This window comes from Malus domestica, chromosome 14, assembly GCF_042453785.1.
Source record: "Malus domestica chromosome 14, GDT2T_hap1".
Lineage (NCBI taxonomy): Eukaryota > Viridiplantae > Streptophyta > Magnoliopsida > Rosales > Rosaceae > Malus > Malus domestica.
The window spans coordinates 1663734-1686903 of record NC_091674.1 but is presented as its reverse complement, the minus strand read 5'-3'; the positions used below and the strand labels follow the sequence as shown (position 1 = coordinate 1686903).

General features: G+C 37.4%; 1 protein-coding gene across 1 annotated transcript; it reads right to left on the bottom strand.

The window, feature by feature from the left end:
- Positions 1-12337: 12337 nt before the first annotated feature.
- On the bottom strand, positions 12338-12981 carry LOC103453998 (ethylene-responsive transcription factor ERF024). The gene has a single exon (XM_008393588.4). The coding sequence runs from the start codon at positions 12935-12937 to the stop codon at positions 12338-12340; it is 600 nt and encodes a 199-aa protein (XP_008391810.3). The 5' UTR covers positions 12938-12981.
- Between the last annotated feature and the right edge of the window lie 10189 nt (positions 12982-23170).

The following is a 23170-nucleotide window of genomic DNA, read 5'->3' as shown; positions in this document are numbered from 1 at the left end:
ACGATGCATTGTGGGCGTATTGGACTGCTTATAAGACTCCTATTGGAATGTCCCCATTTTGGTTAGTTTATGGGAAACCATGCCGTCTTCCAGTAGATTTAGAATACAAAGCTTATTGGGCGATCAAAGCCTACAACATGGACATGAGTGTTGCCGGATAGCATAGAAAGCTTCAATTGAATGAGTTAGACAAAATCCGGAATGATGCATGCGAGTCTAGTCGAATATACAAGGAGAAATCAGAGGCATTTCATGACAAGATGATATCAAGGAAGAGCTTTTCCATTGGACAAAAAGTTCTTCTATTTAATTCTCACCTTCGGTTATTTCCAGGTAAACTTCGTTTTCGATGGGTTGGTCCATTTGTTATAACTAATATTTTTCCTCATGGTGCAGTGGAAATCCAAAGTGCAAAGACCAGAAACATGTTCAAAGTGAATGGACATAGACTCAAGCCTTATTATGAGTCTTTTGCGGAGCATGATGTGGAAGTTGTAGCCCTCCAAGAACCATCTCCCTTTGGATGGTTACTCTCGGTACCGTTCGGCTGCGAACGTAAAAGCAAACACTTATTGGGAGGCAACCCAATATTTCTATTCATTGTCTTTTTATTTCATTTTCAATTTTCTGTTTGTTTTTGTTTTTTGAATTTTCTTGCATGCTAAACTGAATTATTTCTTTTTCTTTGTAGGAAAATTTGATCGTGCCGACCATTGGAGTTGATTGCAGAATTGGAGTTTGGGGGTCATTGCTTGATTTTACTGCAAATTGGGGAAGTTTTCAGTCCAAATGCTTCATTTTGTTTCTTACTATTTTATTTTTATTTTATGCATTATTGTGTTTTTTTTTACATTGGGGACAATGTCCAGTTTAAGTTTGGGGGTAAGGATTGAAAAAAAAAATGACCAAATTGAAAAATTGAACTGATTTGATTTGTTTTCGTGTTGTTTCTTTTTGTTTTCTTAGTTAGTTTTATTTACTCTAAACAAAAACACAAAAACATTCAAAAAATTTGAAAATTCAAAAAAATATTATCTTGTTTTATTTATTGCTTTGAATCAGATTTTTGTTAGTTTCCCGACCCAATGATATAATTGGATTGAATTTGAACTACAGGGATCAAGAACTTAGTAAGCATGTGTGTGTGAAATTCCTTATTCTCTTGTTAGCCTTGTACATGTTTAATCATCTGTGAAAAACCAAATCCACATAGCCTTGTTGATGTGAAACTAAAGTATGACTTAAAGCTTCGCATGTGAATATAGTGACCATATACAACCTATGTGAGTTTTTGAGCCTATTGAAAGTGTGTGCATTTTTCATACATTCATATTCTTTCATGTGTGATGAACTTATGTGACTTACATCTCTAGAACTTGCGTAACGATCTTTCGAAATGTTTGTCATTTGATTGCATGAACTTGAAAAGGATAGAGGTATTAGGTTTATCACCAAGGCCCAAATAAGCATGTTTCCTAAAGAGAAATGATATCATTAGATTACCAATTTGAGCCGTATATATTGAGCCTTTTATTTCTCATCACCAGATATGTCTACCCTTATACCTTAAACATTTTTCCTTACCCTTTCCAAGCTTGCTAGTGAGCAATGTGAGATTGTCTTATGAGAAATGTTTGTGAAGTACTTTGAAGGAGTTTGGAAAAAGAATAAGTGTGGGGGTATTTCATGTTTGTATTTAGTTATGTGCAAAATTAGATTTTTTTTAAAAAAAAGAAGAAAAAGAAGAAAAAGAAAGAAAAAATAAAGTATACAAAGCAAATAAAAAGTATTTTTTTTTAAGTTTCAGTTTAGGGATGTGGTTGGAGGTATTAGTAGAGTGGTTGGAGAGCTTGAGTTCTTGTAAATCTCAACAAGGGAATTGCTTGCAATGTAGCTTGGAACTTGTGTTTACCTATCCCTTCATTTCTATAACCCTCTCCCTAAGCCTCATTACATCCAATAAAAGTCCTCTTGATTTAAGTTTTGCAATTATGATTGTGGAGATGAGATCTTTAGGCAAGCTTATGGTAGATCTTTCACATTTGATTCTTTGAGCGAAACACGTTAAACTAAAGATATGTGTGATTGAGTGTATGCCCTGTGAGAAGATCACTAGTTAGCATGTGGTGTTTTAAAAAAAACTTGAAATTGCATTAGCATGGCTATTACACACACACTACACTTCATGGATGATTAAAAGGTTACTGCTAACATTTGAATAAGGAAGATGAGCTTGGATTAGCTTGTTTGGTGCTAGCTAAGGTTCTTGATGATTTGTTTTCTTGAATGAAATTCTATGAGGGTCACATAGGGGGAAGCTATTGTTTTTCATGTTGCTACTTTTTCATATTTTCTTCGTTTTGCTCGAGGACTAGCAAAAGCTAAGTGTGAGGGTATTTGATAAGCTCATATTTATATATACTTTACATCAAATTCACTTGTTTTTTTTTAGTTAGTTCCTTATATTTTTGAGCTATTTACTTTGTTTTTGTGTTTTCTAGGATTTGTCAAGCAAAGAAAAGAAAATAGCACAAGTTGGATTTTAAGTAACAAATTCGTCAAAACTGCCTGTGCAGGTCAGCTGACTTTGGAAGCAATTTTTGAACAGCTCAGAATGAAGTAGAGAATGAGTCTTATATTCTTGGAAAGCTACGGATGTCTATTTTCTGGAACATTTTTCTGATTGTTAATATCATGTTTTTAGAAGAAGTTATGGCTATTTTAACACTGAAAGGTTCACAAGAGACTGAGCAGTTTGTAACTGCAATGAAAGCAATAAACCCAATAAGTCTAACATCCAAAACTGATGCAGCCAAGAACAAGTCAGCTGATACCTATTCAAATATCAGGGGAAATGGAAATAAAGATGAGAATTAAGTGGGAGTAATGGGCATAAAGGCTACCCAAAGAGCTACAATTGTTTTACCATTTTCTCACTTATGGTCATCACTAAATGATTGTTAGTGGGGTGAGTGATGGAAAACAAAACTGGGATATCAAGCAAGAACAAAAAGGTGCAGGTTGTAGCTACAAAGAGGTGGGGAAAAATAGGAGAAGAAAAAAAATAGAAAAGAAAGAGGACAAGGTAGCTTTGCGGAAAGGAAGGAAAGGAAGGAGGAAATCTTGGCATTCTCTTCTCTCGGTTTTGTCTTCTCAAACTCATGTCTTTCTTTTGGTTTTATTTGATAATAATGTGTAATTAAATTTTTAGTAGTTAGGGGCCGTTTTGAAGCCCCGAATATGATTGCAAGTTTGTTATGACATTTTGTTTGAATTACTTTTATGAATGGATGAAAATTGGTTCACTACTTGTCTCATTGCTGAATTCTTTATTTGTTTTCTATGGATGCATACGTAGTAAGCATATCTAGTATTCTAACGCTATGAATATGTGTGTGCCTGCCCTTGTCGAATGAAGACCTACATATGTTCTAGAGTAGTACTTGTTAATTGCGATTAACATGTGAACCAATTTCTAGGATAAGTAAGACAATGCCAGTACTTACGATGCCTTGTGATGACTCAAACTCTTTTCGTTCTTAATGATTTCTACTTGTTAAATCTATGAACACGTCATTCTAGATTGCATGCTAGGGACTAAGTTAAGTTGAAAACGCCATTCTCTTAACATACTACGTAAGAAAGAGTAATAGGTTGAGTTCTAACATTGAGCCAACTTGAGCATCTTCATCCGGAAATAAAAGGAATTTGAATGAAACATAACATGTTTGCATGATTATTTGGTGGTGGATAGCAATTCCCTTAACTCGTTTTTCTTAATTTGTGAACTACCTAAAATTTATTTCTGTCCTGTTTTTGTTCAATTTAATTTAAATATCAAATCAACTCCAAAATTCCCAACAATTTGTGTAATTGTAGTTCTGTGTGTCTAGTATCTTCATATAAAATTTCGTAGATTTTAGATAAGTGTAAGTCGGTCTAATAATTATTTTTCGGTGGCTGGTCAATTAGGACAGCAACCAGTTTTTGTGACATTTTAAGTAGTTAGATAAAACAATCTTCTGCTGGAAATACCCTTATTTTCATATGCTACAATTGACAAATCTTAGTGTTAATAAGGAAAATCAATAGGACATTTGTGTGCTACTTTGTGGTGTGCTTTTAATCCTATCAAGAGCCATGCCCTATGGCTTCAAACTCCAACCTCCATCCCTCTATTATCACCAACCAGGTGATCAAAAGTACGTCCAGCACTCCAAAATTATTCGGCAACATGCTGCTATTATCATTAACCAGGTGATTAAAAGTACGTCCAGTACTCCAAAATTATTCGGTAGCCTGCTGCTATTATCACCAACCAGGTGATTAAAAGTACGTCTAGTACTCCAAAATTATACATGAGCATCACTCATGTCAATCATACATAAACATTCATGAGCATCACTCATGTCAACATTCATGAGCATCACTCATGTCAACATCCATGAGCATCACTTATGTCAATCAACATAAACATTCATGAGCATCACTCATGTCAATCAGCTTCGAAAGCTTCATTTACAGAGCTCCAGCTTCGAGAGCTCCAACTTCGAAAACTTCATTTACAAAGCCCCAGCTTCAAAGCTTCACTTTCAAAGCTTCACCTACAAAGCTTTAGTGCATAGTATACAAAGACCGCCTCCGAACAACCGCCATTTCGACCCATACATGGATTGAATTTGAAGTCTCCAGCCAACAGTCTTTATTGACTGAAGACTTGAGGGACTACACTATGTACCATATATTGGGCTTCCGCAACTGGGCCTCATGAAAAATACTTAGGGGACCTAGCCCATCATTTATGTATTGAGGAGCGAACCCTCATTCTATAAAAAGGACTCCCTCACTTTCATTAGAAAGAACCCATTATTCATGTATTGAGGAGCGAACCCTTATTTTATAAAAGGGACTCCCTCACCATCATTAGAGAGCATTGCCGCGAGTATCACTCATAACCCATCACTTATGTATTGAGGAGCGAGCCCTTATTCTATAAAAGGGACTCCCTCACCATCATTAGAGAGCATCTCCGCCTGCTGAACAACCGCCTCACCGCGAGCATTAACTCTAGCCCATCATTTATGTATTGAGGAGTGAGCCCTTATTCTATACAAGGGACTCCCTTACCATCATTAGAGAGCATCGCCGCTTGTTGGACAACCGCATCGCCACGAGCATCAACTGTAGCCCATCATTTATGTATTGAGGAGCGAGCCCTCATTCTATAAAAGGGACTCCTTTACCTTCAACGCCACAAGCCGAGCCAACCAAGGCAACATAAACCACAAGCCGAGCAGCCTCGCAACATGTGCTACTTCTAGTTAAACATCATTTCACATTGAGCACCGCCTCATATCGAGTATCAGTTCTAGACGACATCTAGTTACTTCAGCCCACACATGGACTGAATTTCAAGTCTCCAGCCAAAAGACTCTCTTGACTGAAGACTTGGGGGACTACTATTGGTACCATATTATATTAGGGCTCGTTACTTGGGCTTCCAGACATTGAGCCCATGATTTATGTAAAAGGGGAGGAGCCCGTAGTCTATAAAAGGGACTCATCACCCTCACAATCCTCAAGCCTCACATCCCCAAACAGATGCTCTCATATTCAGAGCATCCCTCTCTCAACTCTCTTCCTTTATGAACCCAACAGAGGGCAATATCCTCACAAACACAACAACACTTTGTAATCCATACATACAATTACAGAAGAATATAATCAACATCAGTGTGGACGTAGCCCAAACATTGGGGGTGAACCACGATACATCTTGTGTTCTTTACTTTCTTGCATGATTCACGGTTGGATCTATGTTGTTCCAAGACCCCTCCGGTTTTGTGCATCAACAGTAATCATTTCCCTTTTGGGTTTTTGTCTTGAGAATCATGTGAAAGGGTTTTGATTTTTTGGTTTTTGGGTTTTTGAATTGGCGGCATATCATGGGTCTTTTGATCTTGAAGTTGTTGTCTTTGTTTGGTTTTTGGTGGCTATGTATATTTGCAAGGTTTGGATTTGTTTCTCAGGACCTCTATCAGCATGGGATTTTCAGTGCTTCCATTAAGCTGCCTGCTGATTACACTTCTGGAGTTGTTGCGTTTTATGCAAGTTCATTCTGCTTTTCTATCTGATTAAGGTTTTTAATTTGTTTCCCTCTTTGTTTGTTGTATGATTATATCTAAGGTTGTATGATTTTATTGTCAACAAAATAATATGACCCATATTTTTACTTCTCAATTTTACAGTTTAGTAAAGATTCAATCTTTATGGTTACCTGATTAATCTGAAAATTTTTTTGTTTTAAACTTGGTGGCGTGGAACCCAGAAATGTTATGAGATCTACCAATATCCCAAGTAAAAACTTGTTTTCTCAAACTTGGTGGTGTGAACAATACTATTTTTATTATCCTGCTTCTTGATATGATACTACACCAAACGCTGCACTAAATTAGTTTAGCTTAATCTAGTCTATGCCAATCCAGCTTAGTCTTTGAAGTTAGTCCAGTCCGAGATAATCCAGTGCAACAAATGCACCCTAAGTTCATTATTCCCAAAAAATGTTATTAGAATTTCCGTATTTATTTACCAAGGCTATATCGTATTTACCAATGTCATGGAAGACCAAGACCATGACCGATACCAAAAAAGTTCTCACTAATGTAAAGTACATACACATGTGCAAATAGAAGCTAGATTACGAGTATTTAATTAGGACACAAATCAAACCTTAAATTCATCAACGAATACCCAAAATTTAGTCTCTTGTCTTGTGCTTGAAGGCTTGACTGTTTCTCAAAGTTGAATTTTTTATTCTTCAACTCCACACTCGTCATGTACATTCCTAATATTGACTGCAACGTTTGAATTTTTATTTTTTGGCCAGTTGACAGTTGTCCTGCTCAAGATCCTCACGTCCCAGTCCCTATAAATATACCCGAGCATTCAAATGATTTGATATGTCATTCATATATTCTTACAGCATTTACTCTCAGAATTGCTTCAAACTTCAAACCCTAACTCTTTTCTATTGTCGGAAAACACATAGTTTATGTTCAAAGCTGCTTCCATATTGTTCGGGCAGGAATCTCACTGGGAAGGGTCCCTGGCTCGAGCACACAGCTCCCTGAGGAGTTGGCACTTTGGTTGGTTGTCGGGCTCTCGCTTGCTTGTCGGGCTGCAAGAAGAGGACGAAGTTAGTTCTGAAAGGTGCATTTGCCGGGCCTTAGGTGTAGGCCATGAGGCTCGCAATCAAAACTAAGTGTTGAGGCGTGCCATTGCCATCTCTATATGGCAGATGTAGAATGAGTGTGTTTAAGCCGATTACTTGTGCTCCAATTTATCCTGACTTTTCATTATCAAAGGATTGTTGTGGATGAGTTAAGTCTACATTAAGTTCTTTTCTATGCCTTGAGATCAAGGACTTTTGTTTATCTTGTATGCTTTAAAGGGTAGAGGTCCAGATTTGATCAAAACATCAATTTCATTTACTTTTACGATAGTAAAGGTACTAAGCGAACCATATCTGAGAGTTAATGGAACTTTGGATCATTGAGAGACCGAAAATAACTTGCATATCTATTGAGGGATACATTATAACACCAGATCTATTAATGGAAAGGCAAAAACAAAGAGAGTCGGGCAAGATTTCACCTTGTCGGGTAAGGTTACAACGTCTTGTGGTCTCTTCTCTTGGCAGTTACAAAAGGATTGAGTGCTAAAGGGGATGACTGGGAAAGAGTTTATACATGAGAGATCGATACTACAACATTTAGGAAAAAGGTAGAAGAGCTTTTACATGGACAAAAGATGTTTTTCCAAGGAAGTTTAAGGTTAGAAGGGTGTAGAGTCTGGACAAAGCACGACTTTCTGGGTATTTGCTTGGCTAAGAGACAAGTTGTATGTTTGTTTGTTTGATTGGTTGAGTGTCCTCGTCTTTGGGCCCTCTTCCCCCTTTTATAGATAAATTAGCCCAGTTGTGTTGTTTCTGTTCTTGCCCGAAAGCAACTGAAGGGTAATAAGTCACTAGCCTTTTTACGTGTTTGCCATCCAAAAAGCACTTTTGGGCTGAGAGTTGGTGATTTTTCATATGTTGTCACTTCTTGTAAGCAACTGGCCCTTTGCATTAATGGGGAGCCGCCATATTATCTTGAGATGGATGATCTGGGCTTGATTTTGGGTTTTGGGCAAAACCTTCTTTATTGAACTCTCTTGGGCTTTCCTTCCTGAAAGCCCAAAGTTTAAATATTAACCAAAACACATAATTACAAAATTCAAAGCTGCTTCCATATTTACAAAATTATGAGTTCAGAAACCTGTGGAGGGCAACCTTCAGGACTGATTCAATTTCCTCAATCCACGAGGCCAATAAACAGCTACGAGATGAACACTGCTACTAATTCCGAGTCATATGCAACAGAAGGCACACTTCCACGACAATTTGCTGATCATGAACATGTTAATGTGGCAGCACAAACAGAAGATGAAGATAGGGAAGCTCTTGATGGATTACGTGGATTCATTTCGGAGCTTCGTGAAAAAGTTCCGGCTAAATTAGCAGACCAACTACTGAAGGTGGATGGAAAGAAAAGTTCAGTCACTGTACAAAAGGGTGCTACGCACGGCCTGCAAGGATCAGTGCAGGAGTTATCAAATAAGCTTGAGCGCTTCAAGATACGAACTTTGGATTTCGGAGGGGTTGTGAAGGAGGAAGACAAGCAATAACTAAACTAACGTATTACATGAATTGCTATTAGCAATTTAAAGTAATCATCATGACTTCTTTTAGTAGTCATCAGACTGCTTGTGCTAGGAGCCTTTTCAATTGTGCGTATTTTACTTTTTTTGTATTTATATAAGAAAATATTTTGTTTTTATACTTTACATATTTTGAATATCTTAAGTTCATATGTAGCTTTTATATGTTTTAATTTTTCTACACGACACTTGATTTTAGTCGAACTCGGGTGACAAACGCAGCTGAGAAGAGAGCACATTGAATTTAATTAACTCGGCTACACCAAGATTTGTAAGTTCGCTGGTAAAATAGAAAGACCAACTATTGAATATGGATGGAAAATCGGTCATGTTTCCGTGCAAAAATTTAGTATAAAATATTGGAACGGTATTGTGTGATTACTATTGTCTTGGTTTACACAAACGGATAAGCAGTTCAGGACATCGTGTTCACTGATTAGCCAAGTAAATCCGATAGTAATTCACTACGGAAGATTCAAAGCCAAAAGTCACCTATCCCGATCAGTGGCGAAGCCAGGAATTGTTGAGGGGAGGGGCGACATTTAAAAGGTTTAAGGTCCTAAAAAATGTGGACATCCATTCAAGGTCCAAATCTTGGGTTGGCAAGAAGATTATGTGAACTACCCAGAATATTCGTAGGAGAATTTGCACTGACCAAAATATTCGAAATATTCGAAAGAGTATTTGAACTACATTATTATGTGGAGGAGGATTTAAGCATCCTTTCTTGTTGTATCATGTCATTACATAACTATATAACGAGTAAAGTTCTAAGACGTAAGTGTTGGATGAGCGGTGGACGTGACCCAACGCTTAGGTGAGGATCTAGATGAACTAGGTTGTACGTATAAATAAGTGTTTATTTATTATATAGTGATGATATCTAAAAATATTGATTAAAAAACACATAATATATAAAAATATTGACAATTTTATTTGTTATTTGTTGAATTTGATATAAGACATAAAAATTCAAAGCATTACGAGTTCATAATACAACAAATTATTTTTCAAGCTAGTATGAATTTATAGTTAATTTTAACATAAATAAGATTGGCAAATACGTAGTTTGAAAACTATGTGGGCAAACTAATTAGACAATAACTAAAAAAAAAAATATAAAAAAAGTACATGTAAATATCAAGTTCGGTGGTGCAAATTGGTTGGACAATAGTTAAAATTGGGTGAATTTTACAAGGACACATGGGATGGGATGGGAGAGAGAGAGTATCTTCTTCCTCCCTCGTTTTCTTCATTGGAACCTGAACTCCATTTCAGAAACTGCAAATTACAGGTCCCCCTTCCTCCTTTCTTTGGCCTTGGGTATTTTGAAAAAAAATAGACAGCTCGCGCACAGCCTGCGCTACGCAGCAGAAGGGAAACCCAGAAAGCCAGAGCACCTGACGGAATTTCATCACTTTCGACGGGATCAGAGAGGCAGAACCACCACTCCTGGGCTTGATTTCCGGCGAGAGGAGGGGCGGCCGCCCCTCCTCGCCCTTATGTAGCTTCGCCCATGATCCCGATGCGGTACTTTTCCTACTGAATTCTCTCTCTTGTGTCTGCATTATCATTTGCATGGTATTGAGTGAATTTCCATTCATGTGGGGGATTGTTGGAAAATTTAATAATAATAATAATATATTAAATTTATTAATTGAATGGAAATTAGAAGTTGAGCCTTTTGGTAGAAAGATGTGTCTACTCAAATGAAGAGTTGCAACTTTTGACTCTTCATGAATAGTTACATGTTTTCCAAAGAGATATCTCACATTCTATAAATAAGGAAGCCCCCTATAATCACAATATATATATATATATATATAATCATACATAGAGTGCACTAAATATTAGAGAGTCTCATTCAATCTATATGAGAGAGTTTTTAACACAATCGTGGTTCATGGAGCCTTGTGATTTGGAGTGCTACTATTACAAGGGCGTGGTCGTTGTATCTTGGGAGACATGCGCCGATCAACTATGAGCACCGTAGTGGGGAGTAAACTTGTCTTAAGGACAAAGTGTCCAACACTTGCCTCAACCGTATTTTCTAGGTTTTTCTAATCTATTATATCATGTTCATTTAACATTGGTTACTAGTGTGCATGCATTATTGTGGTATATAATTGCATGAATTATTTCTTAATTTTCTATGTGATTTATTATAGCAATTAGACCCAATTTTTCCAACATAAATAATAGTACTTATTTGATTTCATAAAAATGACTAACGTGTAGTTTTTTTTATGGGTTTTGCAAAAATGTACAAAATCATCGTTAATCCTATTTCTTTTCTTTCCAACTTAAATTTTTTCTAGAAGGTACTTATGTGACTCAAAATAAAGTAAGACAAATTTCAAATTACTTAAAACATTTTTATTAACATGCACGCAAAAAATTCTTGCAATAACACAACAATCTGGATAAATAGTCATTACAGCCTTTTTTTTCTTGGTATTTTGATTCACAATAAGCTTCTTAAAGTTGGTGATGAACATTCAGAGATATTATTGCCGCAGAATTATGTTTTACCTACGTTCTTACAAGAAATGTTGTTCTTTTTTTCTTTTTCTTTTTTTGTCAAGAGAAATGTTATTCTTCGATAGGCATAGAGTCTATACCTGCCATCCTTGCATGACTTTGTAGGTTCCAACCGCAGGAAGGTAAGGTGAAGGATCAACTTCCATCTTTGGCATTCATGGTATCTTCTATCACTAATAGACAGCCACGTCAGAGGTGATCAACTAGTTGAGAATGACACGTCAACAAAGAGTGAGGTGGGCCATAGATTTTTATGGAGCTCCATCTAAATTCTAGAATGATATCTTAATATTGGATTAATTCTGATAATCTAGAAAAGAAAGCACTATTTTATATACGCCAAAAAAATATATATATATATATCTCAAACATTTATTTGAAAAATCCAAAGAACGTCTCGATTTTTCGATTGACCAAATCTCTTAACCTGTTGGCTTTAAATTTCCAGACCAAACTATAGGCCATAGGGCCATTTGGTCTGAAACCTGAGGGAACCAAAACTGAACCATGGATTGAACGCTTAGCTAGCTTCTAGGCAATTCTAGAATTATTACCATTGTTCCATTTTAATATTTCCTGTTGCAGAATTTCGTTTTCTAATTCTTTTTTTTACATATATAAATGGAGAACTAGGCTGTATTAGCTCCTCAAAGTGTTGTTTGATTCAACTGACTTAAATAATTAGGAAAAAGAATTATCAAACAAACACAAAAGTTTCACTGCACATTATTATTATTATTATTATTTTATTTTTTTTATTTTTGGTAGATCTGCACATTATTTTTTTCGCATGAAGAATGCGTTGATAGAGATAGAAAGGTTCAAACAAGACAGCAATTCCTTACATTGGAAATCCTGCACAATTACTTAACTCTAATAAACAAAATGAAGAAAACTAGCATTATTTGATAATTTCATAAGTTTTCATGGAGACCCCCTAATGTACATCAAGCGTTAGGTCCATTTTATTCCTTATTCTTTTTCGGTTATTTTTTTCATTTTTTTTCTCTTGATATTGGTGATATATTAAGATGGGATTTTAGTACAATTTCCAAAGGTTCTGGTCCCCTTGTTCTTGATCAGCATCTATAGCATCATCACCAGCTATGTCCAAGCGAGGAGGGCTAAGCAGCATTCCCTCAGCCATGTTCACTAGAACGTTAGGCATATTAAAGATCAGATCCTCATCAACAAACTCATGATTCAGCACAAATCTGTCATCCTCATCAACTGTCTTATGAGCCTGATGAACATTATGGTGACCACCTTGCACCTCATCCCTTGAATAAGAACAGCGATCAATTGCAACTCCCATGGCCGCAGCAGCGGAGGATGCCGCCGCCTGGATGTCACGTGACGAAGTGGAGGCCGGCACGGGCAATGAAGAAGCGGAGTTGGGGAAGTTGAGCTCAGCATCTTGACCCTTGAGAGCGATAGCGGCCACGTCATAAGCAACCGCGGCCATTTCGGGTGTGGGAAATGTGCCTAGCCAAATCCTATTAGGTTTTTTGGGCTCTCGGATTTCCGAAACCCATTTTCCACTACTCCTGCGGCGTACACCACGGTATGTTGGGTGACGCCCTGGGACAATGGAAGTGGTAGAACTGCTTGATGTTGTAGTAGTATTCGTGGCGTGCATCGTGGAGATGTGGCCGTTGGAGGTTGATTGGCAGTTGGAGGTTGATGGAGGAAGCCATTTATGGAGGGACGGGATTTGAGAAATGAATCTGAATTGTGAGCTAGGTGAAGAGTTTGAGAGGGAGAGAGTGCAAACCAGGTGTTGCTGAACTGCGCTGTGAAGAGAGTTGGGGTGTAAGCCAGCTTAGTTTATGTTGGATGGACTAGTTCTGGGTTGGCTTTGCATTTTTGTATGGAGACTGCGCATCAAACGTCAATAGAACAGTGGTTTTATATATCACTTTTCCATCTTATATGTCACCCCACTCTCCTATGGTACTAAATGCGATCATCTAACAAAGATTTGATTATAATAATGAGGGGATCCATATTTTCAAGGTGGAATCCCATCAAGGGAATATATGGACAGTATAAATGTGAGGATGACGAGACGTAGGCCGGGATAATTAGTGTACTAGAGAGTGGAGCTTCCCACTCTTTCTGTTACCAATATCGCAACTTGCCTATTATGTCAAATTATAAAATAAAAGCATAGTCGTTAATTATGTTAGAAAGTGAGCACTCAACTTAAAACCAATTAAAATTACACTCTAATAATGTTTTAGAAATATAGACTCTAGAAAGCATTTCACACACACGAAAGAACTAGAGAGAAGAAAAGAGCTGAAATGTCAATAAATTGTTTTCAGTAATCCACAAGCTCAAGATCATGAGCTATACATGGGTCAGTTTCAAAGTATTTTTAAAATAATTAAAAGTAAATTCAAATTATCAAAAGTTATTATGATCATGTTTGATATAAAAAGTAAAAAGTAATTTTGAGTTTAAAAAAGCACTTAAAGTGCATTATGAAATTAATTCTATTTCTACCCAACCTTTCAAGATTGTTATGGAATTGGTACTTCAAATAGGAGTTCGGAATTCTATATCTATTTTACTAGTAGTTCAGTTGTGTGTTTAACCAAGTATCTAGAAACTATATGGTTTTCCTTATACTATATATATGAACATGAACTCAAACACTTGGGCAACTAGGATAACTTAGCAATTCTCTGATGGATTGGTTTGCCAAGTATCGAGCTCCTATAAATACCAACTAATCCATAACAAGACTAACTCGATCTCTCTTAATTTCTACATCATGTGCTTGATGAGCTAACCGAGTGAATGCTAACACTGTGGGGAGTCCCAAAATCATTTAAACTACTATGCGAGGTTTTGATTTTCCAATTTTGGATCGTCTCTATACATAAATGCCCCCACAAGAAAATGTGTGAATCTGCTTGATCATGGCTACAAGTAGGGTGAAATTCCCAACTAGCCTTCCTTGAGCCCAAAAAGAATGGATAACTAGAAATGCACACTCTAGAGTCTCAACACATGTATACCAAAAAGTACTTCGTTGCAGTTGATGTTGGCTTATGTTCAAGAATTAAAAAGTGCATCGTTCGGGGTTTAAGGATTCCATATTTTGAGTTTAAGATTTAAGATAGGATTTCATATTTGATATAAGTTGTTTATTAGAGTGCGCAACGAACAAGACTAACAAGAATAATAGAAATATTATTAAACAAACGAGAATGCTGGAACGACTACAAAACCCTAAGAGGCTACATTGTGACAAGCTTATATCTTTGAATAACAAAGCTCTCTATTTATAATAAACTAACCCTAGTCCTTAATAAGCAAGGAAACGAAAACCTAATTCTAATGGGTAAGAAACTCTAATATCCTTTACCCACAAGAAAACCACAAGCAACAATAAAATAATAACTAATTTTCCAACACCCCCCGTCAAACTCATGGTGGTACACAACATGAGTTTGCCAAAGTAGATGTGGATGCAAGACTCCAAATTCCAGTGCCAATGCCGATGCCGATGCCTATTTCCATGCCAATGCAAATTCCAACTTCCGAACAAACTTGAAAAAAAAAAACAAAAAATCCAGCTTTCGTAACGTCACTCGAATGATCACCAGTCAAAGCACTCGAGCGATCGTCGCGGTGGGCAACAACAGACTTACCAATACAAGCCAAACAAACCATATTTCTTTCTTGCCCGTGTGGGCCTAAACCTCAAACAATTTTCAATTTCATTTTCTTCCTTCCTTCTTCTCTCTGCCCTTCTTCAATTCATGCAAAACCAGCACAAGTGCAGATACGGGTTCAAGTTGCAAACAGCGGGTGTGTGATGCGAAATAGAAACAGATGCAGGTTTACAGGACTTTAAAGGGAGACGAACTCGATCCGAGTGGATCTCGGATCTGGGCTTCGTTAGGGACGAATACGGACCGCGGGGATGGTGCAGAGGGCGCGCAGTGAAGGGTTCTGGGAAAATGTGAAACAGCACGTATGTGAAATAATATTTGATATTTCATTTCTTAATCAATAAGGAATTACAATCAGGTTTATATACACTTATGTAAAATAGCTTAGTGACTAATTAAGCTTAGTTAACTAACTAAACTAGGATTAGTTACATGGACAGCTGTAACAAACTTATAACAGTATTACAGCTAGCTATGATGTAGCTCTTTACACCCCCTCAAGCTGATTGGAGGAGGACCGAGAGAAAGCTTGGACTGAAGAAATTGAAACCGAGCTTTAGACAGTGATTTGGTATGAATGTCAGCAACCTGATAGTGAGTAGGGATGTATTGCACACGAAGCAGTTGGGCAAGAACAAGTTCACGAATATAATGATAATCAATTTCCACATGCTTTGTGCGAGCATGGAAAACCGGATTAGAAGTCAGAGAGATCGTAGAGATGTTGTCACACCAGATTTTAGGAATAGTAGAAAGGAGGAAAGCCACATCTTTAAAAATTTTGCACACCCAAGTGAGTTCAGCTGCAGTGTGTGCTAGAGATCTATATTCAGCTTCGGTAGAAGATCGAGCAACAGTATGTTGCTTTTTTGCACTCCAACTGATTAGATTTCTACCCAAATAGATGCAGTAACCACTGGTGGACCGTCGATCAAATACACAGCCTGCCCAATCAGCATTAGAGAAGGCTGTAAGATGCAATGGACCTTTCTTGAACCACATACCTTGAGCAATGGTACCCTTTAAAAATCGGAGGATTCTTTTGACAGCTTGAAAGTGTGAATCCCTTGGACAATGAAGAAATTGGCAGACTTGATTCACGGCAAAGAAATTGGCATAGCTCTTTAGCACGAGCGGTGATGCAGATCAGGTGCTGAACTTGGTGGTGCGGTGATGTTGCAGTGGTGCAAAGGGGGTCGGGTTCTATAAAACACGGTGCAGGTGCATGTAAGTGTGGGTGAATGGTGATCGGATACGGTCAAACAACATCTGGTTGCGATCGTCAGGTCATGGTTCAGGCAAACGGAAAAGTCATCGTATCAAGGTTCTGTTTCACGATAGATGGGTGTAGGCGTGGCGGGTTGGCGCGGTGATGTTCCGATGGTAGCAGAGGACGATGACATGACGCAGCAAACTGATTCAATTTTTTTTTTCAAAAAAACTAATACTGAAAACTAATATCAAACAAACAACATGGATACCTATCAAGAACAAATTAAATCTCGAAAGATCAAACCTGCTCTGATACCAAGTTGAATATCAGAGTGCGCAACGAACAAGACTAACAAGAATAATAGAAATATTATTAAACAAACAAGAATGGCAGAACGACTACAAAACCCTAAGAACATTGTGACAAGCTTATATCTTTGAATAACAAAACTCTCTATTTATAATAAACTAACCCTAGTCCCTAATAAGCAAGGAAACGAAAACCTAATTCTAATGGGCAAGAAACTCTAATATCCTTAGCCCACAAGAAAATCACAAACAACAATAAAATAATAACTAATTTTCCAACAGATAGTTTAATGGAAGTCTAAAACCGGGTAGTGCTAGATATAATTCACATACCGAGTTGGAAACACACACTCTAGAGTCTCAACGTACACATATATACCAACAAAAATATAATTCACATACTAAACAAAAGACTCCAATGTAATGGTTGCATGCATGTTTTCTCTTATACATTTTTTATTTAAAATGATATATATTACTATTTTTAGTTGCACTAAAATAAAAGAGAGAGTCTTCTAATTAATTATGGTAAATTACATAAAACTATCTCAACTATTGGGTCAATCATAGTTTCATACTCTGTCTTTAAAAAATTTCAATGTCATACCTCATCTACGAATTTTTTACAATTTCATACCTTCCGTTAGTTTTCTGTCAATTCTTCCGTTAAATAGTGACATGGCTTGAGACGAGGCCCACTCTCTATTAAAAAATTATTAAAATATTTAAAAAACCTATTAATATTTTTTTTACATGGGGGACCCACCCCATATCCCTTCCCCCTCTCGTCTTCCCCAAAACCAAACCCAGACCCCACCCCCTTCTTCCCTGCTCCTATCCTTCACCACCCCATCGCCGTGCAATTCATTCATCCCCCACATTCCTCCCATCTCCCCATCTCAATTCATTCCCCAATTAATATTTTTTTTTATTTTAATTTTTCCAATCGCAGCAGGGACCTGCAATCTCAACGGCTCTCGACAGCTCTGGGACCTGCAATCGTAGTCGGGGAACAAGACCTGCATGGATTGCTCCCAATAGAACCTGCAGTGGGCTTCGGTTTTGTATGGCGTCTTCATGTGCTTACAATGCTCCGGCAAGCACCGCGGGCTCAGCGTCCACATCTCGTTCAATCTGTGACCATGGACTCATGGTTGAGGATCCAAATCAAGAAGATGGAGGCCGACGAAAACGAGCAGGGGAGGTGGAAGTAGCAGGGGAAGTGGTTTTGGGAATAATGGAAGGGGTGGGATAGGTGGGACGACGACGGTTTCAAATCGTCGAACGATATGAGGAGGGTGGGAGGGAGGGAGTCGAGTGATGGCGTGGGATTTGGGTGGTTTTGGGTTTGGGGAAGACCCCGGGGGGGCGACGGCGGTGTGATGAAGGATATGAGAGGGGAAGATGGGGGGGTGCAGTTTTGGGGAAGATGGGAGGGGGAAGAAAGAGTGAGGGGATATGGGGTGGGTACCCCATGTAAAAAAAATATTAAATGATTTTTTTTTTAGTTTTTTAATATTTTAATAATTTTTTAATAGAGAATGGGCCTCGTCTCAAGCCACGTCACTATTTAACGGAAGAATTGACAGAAAACTGATGGAATGTACGAAATTGTAAAAAAATCGTAGATGAGGTATGACATTGAATTTTTTTAAAGATGGTGTATGAAACTGTGACTGACTTAATAGTTGAGGCAGTTTTATGTAATTTACCCAATTAATTAATATTCGTTATGAAGCGCAAATATGATATTCTCTTACTAAAATTACAAGCTTTTCATAAACACATCCCCTAAACACGAGAGATTTTTCAGTATGCTAAAAAAAACGGTTCGGTACACCAAGTGTCATAATACAAGTGGATGTATACTTGAAAAATAAACTTTCAACCACTTGTATTATGACACTTACTGTACCAGACCGTGTTCTTAGAATACAGAAAAATTTATGCCTAAACACAGTGCCACACCCACTTAATTAGCAGTCCCTTTCTAATTGGGAAGAGGATCCTCTAGGATCCCCACATCCTAGCCGTTCATCGCATATCATGCGGCCAGTTTTCGTCAAATACTATTTGTGTTTAATTTTAAATAAAAAAAGTCAAATAATTTCTGAATGTACGATACACCATGAATGACTGAGATGTAGGGATCCTAGGATCCCCACAAAGTGAATCCAGATAGGATCCAATTCCCTCTAATTGTAGCACTAAGAAGCGCCTTAAGTGCATGCATTTGGTGCAATACAATCATTAGTTTTCTTGACCAAGCAGGGTGCCTTTTTCACCAACTTGCTGCTGCAGGCAACCAACTTTTAACCTAAATATATCGTTTAACTCAATATAATACCAAAATGAAAAAGCAACGAGCAAAAGAATACAATTCTTCCGCTGAAGGAGCAGACAGTTGTTCCCCTTACTAATTCTGGGAAGTACTAGAAGCAGAATTGAAAAGCCACCTTTCAAAATCTTGCTGTTTAATATAGTTTAAATGAAAGTCCTGCGTAAACTTATGTAGGAATTTGTGTGGACACGTATAAAAATGGTATCTTGTGCTTAAAATATTTTGTATGTAATATTGCGCTTAAAATTACTAATTATGTGATCCACAAAAATAAGAACATGGTTTAAACCCGCATCTTTTGGGTATAATTTAGAATAATAATATCTTTTGTTATAGTAGGGAAGAATTTCTTACAGAAGAAATTGTATACAGTTGTATGCAGATATTTTCTCTTGGTAATATAGAGGGAGGGAGACAAAATCTTAGTACGTAGTCCACTAAGTCGAGAACCAAAGGGAGCTGAAATAATATATATATATATATATATATATATATATATATATATGATAAGGTTATTGTTGAGCGAAACTTTTTACAAGAAGAAATACCTTCACATGTTCGTTGACTATAATCCGTATACTTGTCAAGATGTGCCTTCGAATGTCTCTTCCCAAGCTTCATTTAAGTGACGGCATGTACTTGCAAAGGGTACTTCGAAGCTCAAGTCAGTCTATGTGAATTGGTATTCTTAATGGGCCCAATTTGCTTGTTCTCTATCCAAACTTTCTTTTCAAATATTTCTTAAGGCTTTCGCCAGTATTTTGTTTGGTAACAAGACCTTGACATCCTTTTTCGACCTATAATTGCAGGCGTACTGGGATATTAACGCTTCACAAAAATCAATAAAAACTTTACTAACTAGCCATATATCAATGACCAATGTTTGTTTTGAACTTAATCAATGAGATGTTTTTATTAATTAGGCATAAGTTAATGAAGAATGCCTCATAAGCTTTAGGGCCTTACTAATAGTTAGAGAATGACTTTTCTACCTTTCCCTATCTCTTCACTTTGTTCCATTCCTTATCCTCTCCTCCCGTAAAAACTTCGCAACACTAATGGCCACCTAATGTCACGCCCAGATCCCAATGCACATATAAAAATCGAGCGTACTAGTATTGTCACATCAGTATGTATTGATCAACTTATACAAATAAAATACTTAAAATATAAATAACATATTGGTGGGTCTCTCTCACTTATATACAATGCAAAAGAGTCTGCAAAATATATACAAAACCTCCTCTAAAGGCACAACGTCCGTAGGCTCCCAAAAATGGAACTAACCACAAAATAAGACAGTAAGGTACAAGGTTAACCTAATCACTCCAAGCATCAATCCCCCAACACTGTTATCCAAGACACCTCATACCTATCAACACATGTCCACATGCAAACTTGCCCTCTGCACCGTGGGAATGGTGCATTAGGCAAAGCAAAAATCGGGTAAGCAACGAAGCTTGTGTGAGTGAAGTCTTACGACATATGTGATTTAAAAAAAAAAACATTATGTTGATCTCATTTATAAAATATTTCACAATCCTTTGCATATATAAAATGATCCTATCACAAATCTCGTTGGAATCTACACTGGCATTCAACGGATTTTCTTTGATATACATAATGAAATAATAGGGGTAAAGCGACGCCATAAAGTTATGTGTTCTAGAACCTCTGATCGAACCGGATAACAAGGTTACACAAAGTAGGGTTCCAAAACCTCTCATGGAACCAGATAATAAGGATACACAAAGTAGAGTTCAAGAACCTCTCGTGGAACCGGATAGAAACTATGCACTAGGTTCCTCAAACTCTCAAGGAACCTGAGTAGGATTCCAGAACTTTCCATGGAACCGAACAGAAGTAGCGTTCCATAATCACTTATGGAATCTACTGAAAGTAAAGCAGGATTCTAGAACCTCTCATGGAATCAACATGAAAAGAAGTCCTCTAGGGATTTCATATTCACAGATGAAACGAGAAAGAAAGTATTCCAACTTAAAAATCATCTACTAGCCATCTCATTTCGCAGTCATTTTAAATATACATAGATATATCATTTCAAATAGCAGATCGATGACTGGCAATAAACACATTTCAAAATCTAGTTTATATCCACAAAGTATATAACACGAAATTTTAATATGCAAAATAGTGGATCTTATAATATTAAAATCACTCACCTAGACTTAAAGCTGCTAGCAAATCTAGCACGAAGATCGAACCACTCATACACGATCAACACCAATGAAAAATATACAAGTCTTATCTTAGAATCCAATAAATAAACAAGATACCAGAATAATTCATAGCACATTGACTATAAAGTCAATCATCATCAAAGTAGCCTGACTAGGATCAATAACACTAGATTCTTAAATCAGGAAGATCTGAACGTCAGAATGTTACAAAGTTCACAAATGTCTGAAAATCAATAAATAGCATGTTGACAAAATTGCATAACGATCCAACAATCAGATTGTCGTTAATTACGAAAATCGAGCGGCGGCATAATTAATTCAAAAATTGGATAATTGAACAATCACATCAAATCTTAAAAAATGGACCTTGGATATGGGCTCAAGGCATCGTGAATATCTTTATGCCCAAAATCCATGTGATTTGAATTCTCACATGTCGTCGCGCACAATGGTTTCAGACGAACAAAACTAGAATATTTGATGTCAACTAGATTTCACCAAATTTCACAAGCATGTAGAGATCAACATGAAGAACAACTTCTATACCTGCCACGAAGTCTGGTAGTGGAAAAAGACTATGAAATCGCCAAAAAAATCGTCGGAAGGCCATGAAAGGCACATGCACGCCATGTTGTCCGATGTCCGATAAACTATTAGTGGATGAGTTTTTTAAGTTAAGGTAGGGGCGAATCTAACCTAGGTGGTGGCGACCATCCCTACTTAGTGGATTCATTGAAAAATGGTGAGAAACCAGCAGGTGCCCTAGGAAAATTGTGGCCTTGAACTGGCCCGCATAGTGGTTTCTCATATTAGAACTAAAGTGGGTTTTGTTCCTGTGTCAAGGGCTACACTTTAGTGGTGGTGGCGACGATTGTCATTGTCGAAAAAAGGGAGAAATCAACGTCGAATAAAGGGAGAAATCGACATCGAATAAAATTGGGTCAAAACTCGGGTTATGCGACTTGATCCCATCTAATATGGGTCTGCTGCGACCCGGGTTTCCATTTTGGGAAACTTGAAATTCTAAATATTGTTAGGTCAAACTTGCTATTTATAGTAAGGTCAAAGGACCAAAAAGCCCCTCACTTTCAATGTTCTTAACTTCTTCGTTTTAACTCCGATTTGCAAATGATTTTCACATAAATGCTCGTGAGATCGAGCTATATTCAAAAGTATAAGAGTTGGCCCACTAAACCAACGTAAACTTTCAAAAAGAAAGGTCAACTCAAGCTTTAAAGAGTCAAATTCAGATTTTGACCCAAAAAAAAAATGCAACAATGAACAATGAAATCCGAGAACTGTATTTCCCACCTAACAAATCAAATTACCCAAACAACAAAATCAAGTTACTTTCCTGTTAGAGTTAGAAGATGGTGTGATTCTAGACGATAAAACTAGATTTGTTGTCATTCTAAGAGATGACATCGTCGATGAGTTGATACGTCTTGGTAAAAAATGGGGTCAGTAGAGCTCGATGTGATGACCGCTAAATTTGGGCTCGTCGTTTGGCTCCATCGGCGTCGAAACCATAGCAAAAGCCGTTCGTCAACAAAACTAATCGAAACATAGTCAAATTGAACAAAAAAGGACAACAAAATTGAAATCAAATTTTGGAAGATGATGACAGGACACTAGAGAGTTAGAGGAATGAAGTGTTGAGAATGAGTCCCACATTCATGGGAGAATGGACCTTGCATGGGCTTATAAGAGGTTTGGCTACTCCACATATTGCCAATTGGTTTTATGATAGAACCCTAACTTTCTTTATGGTATCAGAGTTAGGTTGTCCCACATGTGAAGCAAAACAGCCACACGTGCTCCACATCACCTCATTGTCAATCCATATGTTAGACTTGAAAATTCACCACATGTGAGGGGGCGTGTTGAGAATGAGTCACACATTGATGGGGGGAGGGACCTTGCATGGACTTATAAGAGGTTGTGCTACTCCTTATGTTGCCAATTAGTTTTATTGTGGAACCCCAACTTTCTTCATGAAGGTGGGATCATTTGGACACTAGCAACCATGAGTTCATGGAAAATAGGGATTAAAAGTTAGCTTGCAAGTTTTGATGTCGATTCAGACATTACATTACATTGTATGTTTTGTTGTTCTGTTTTTG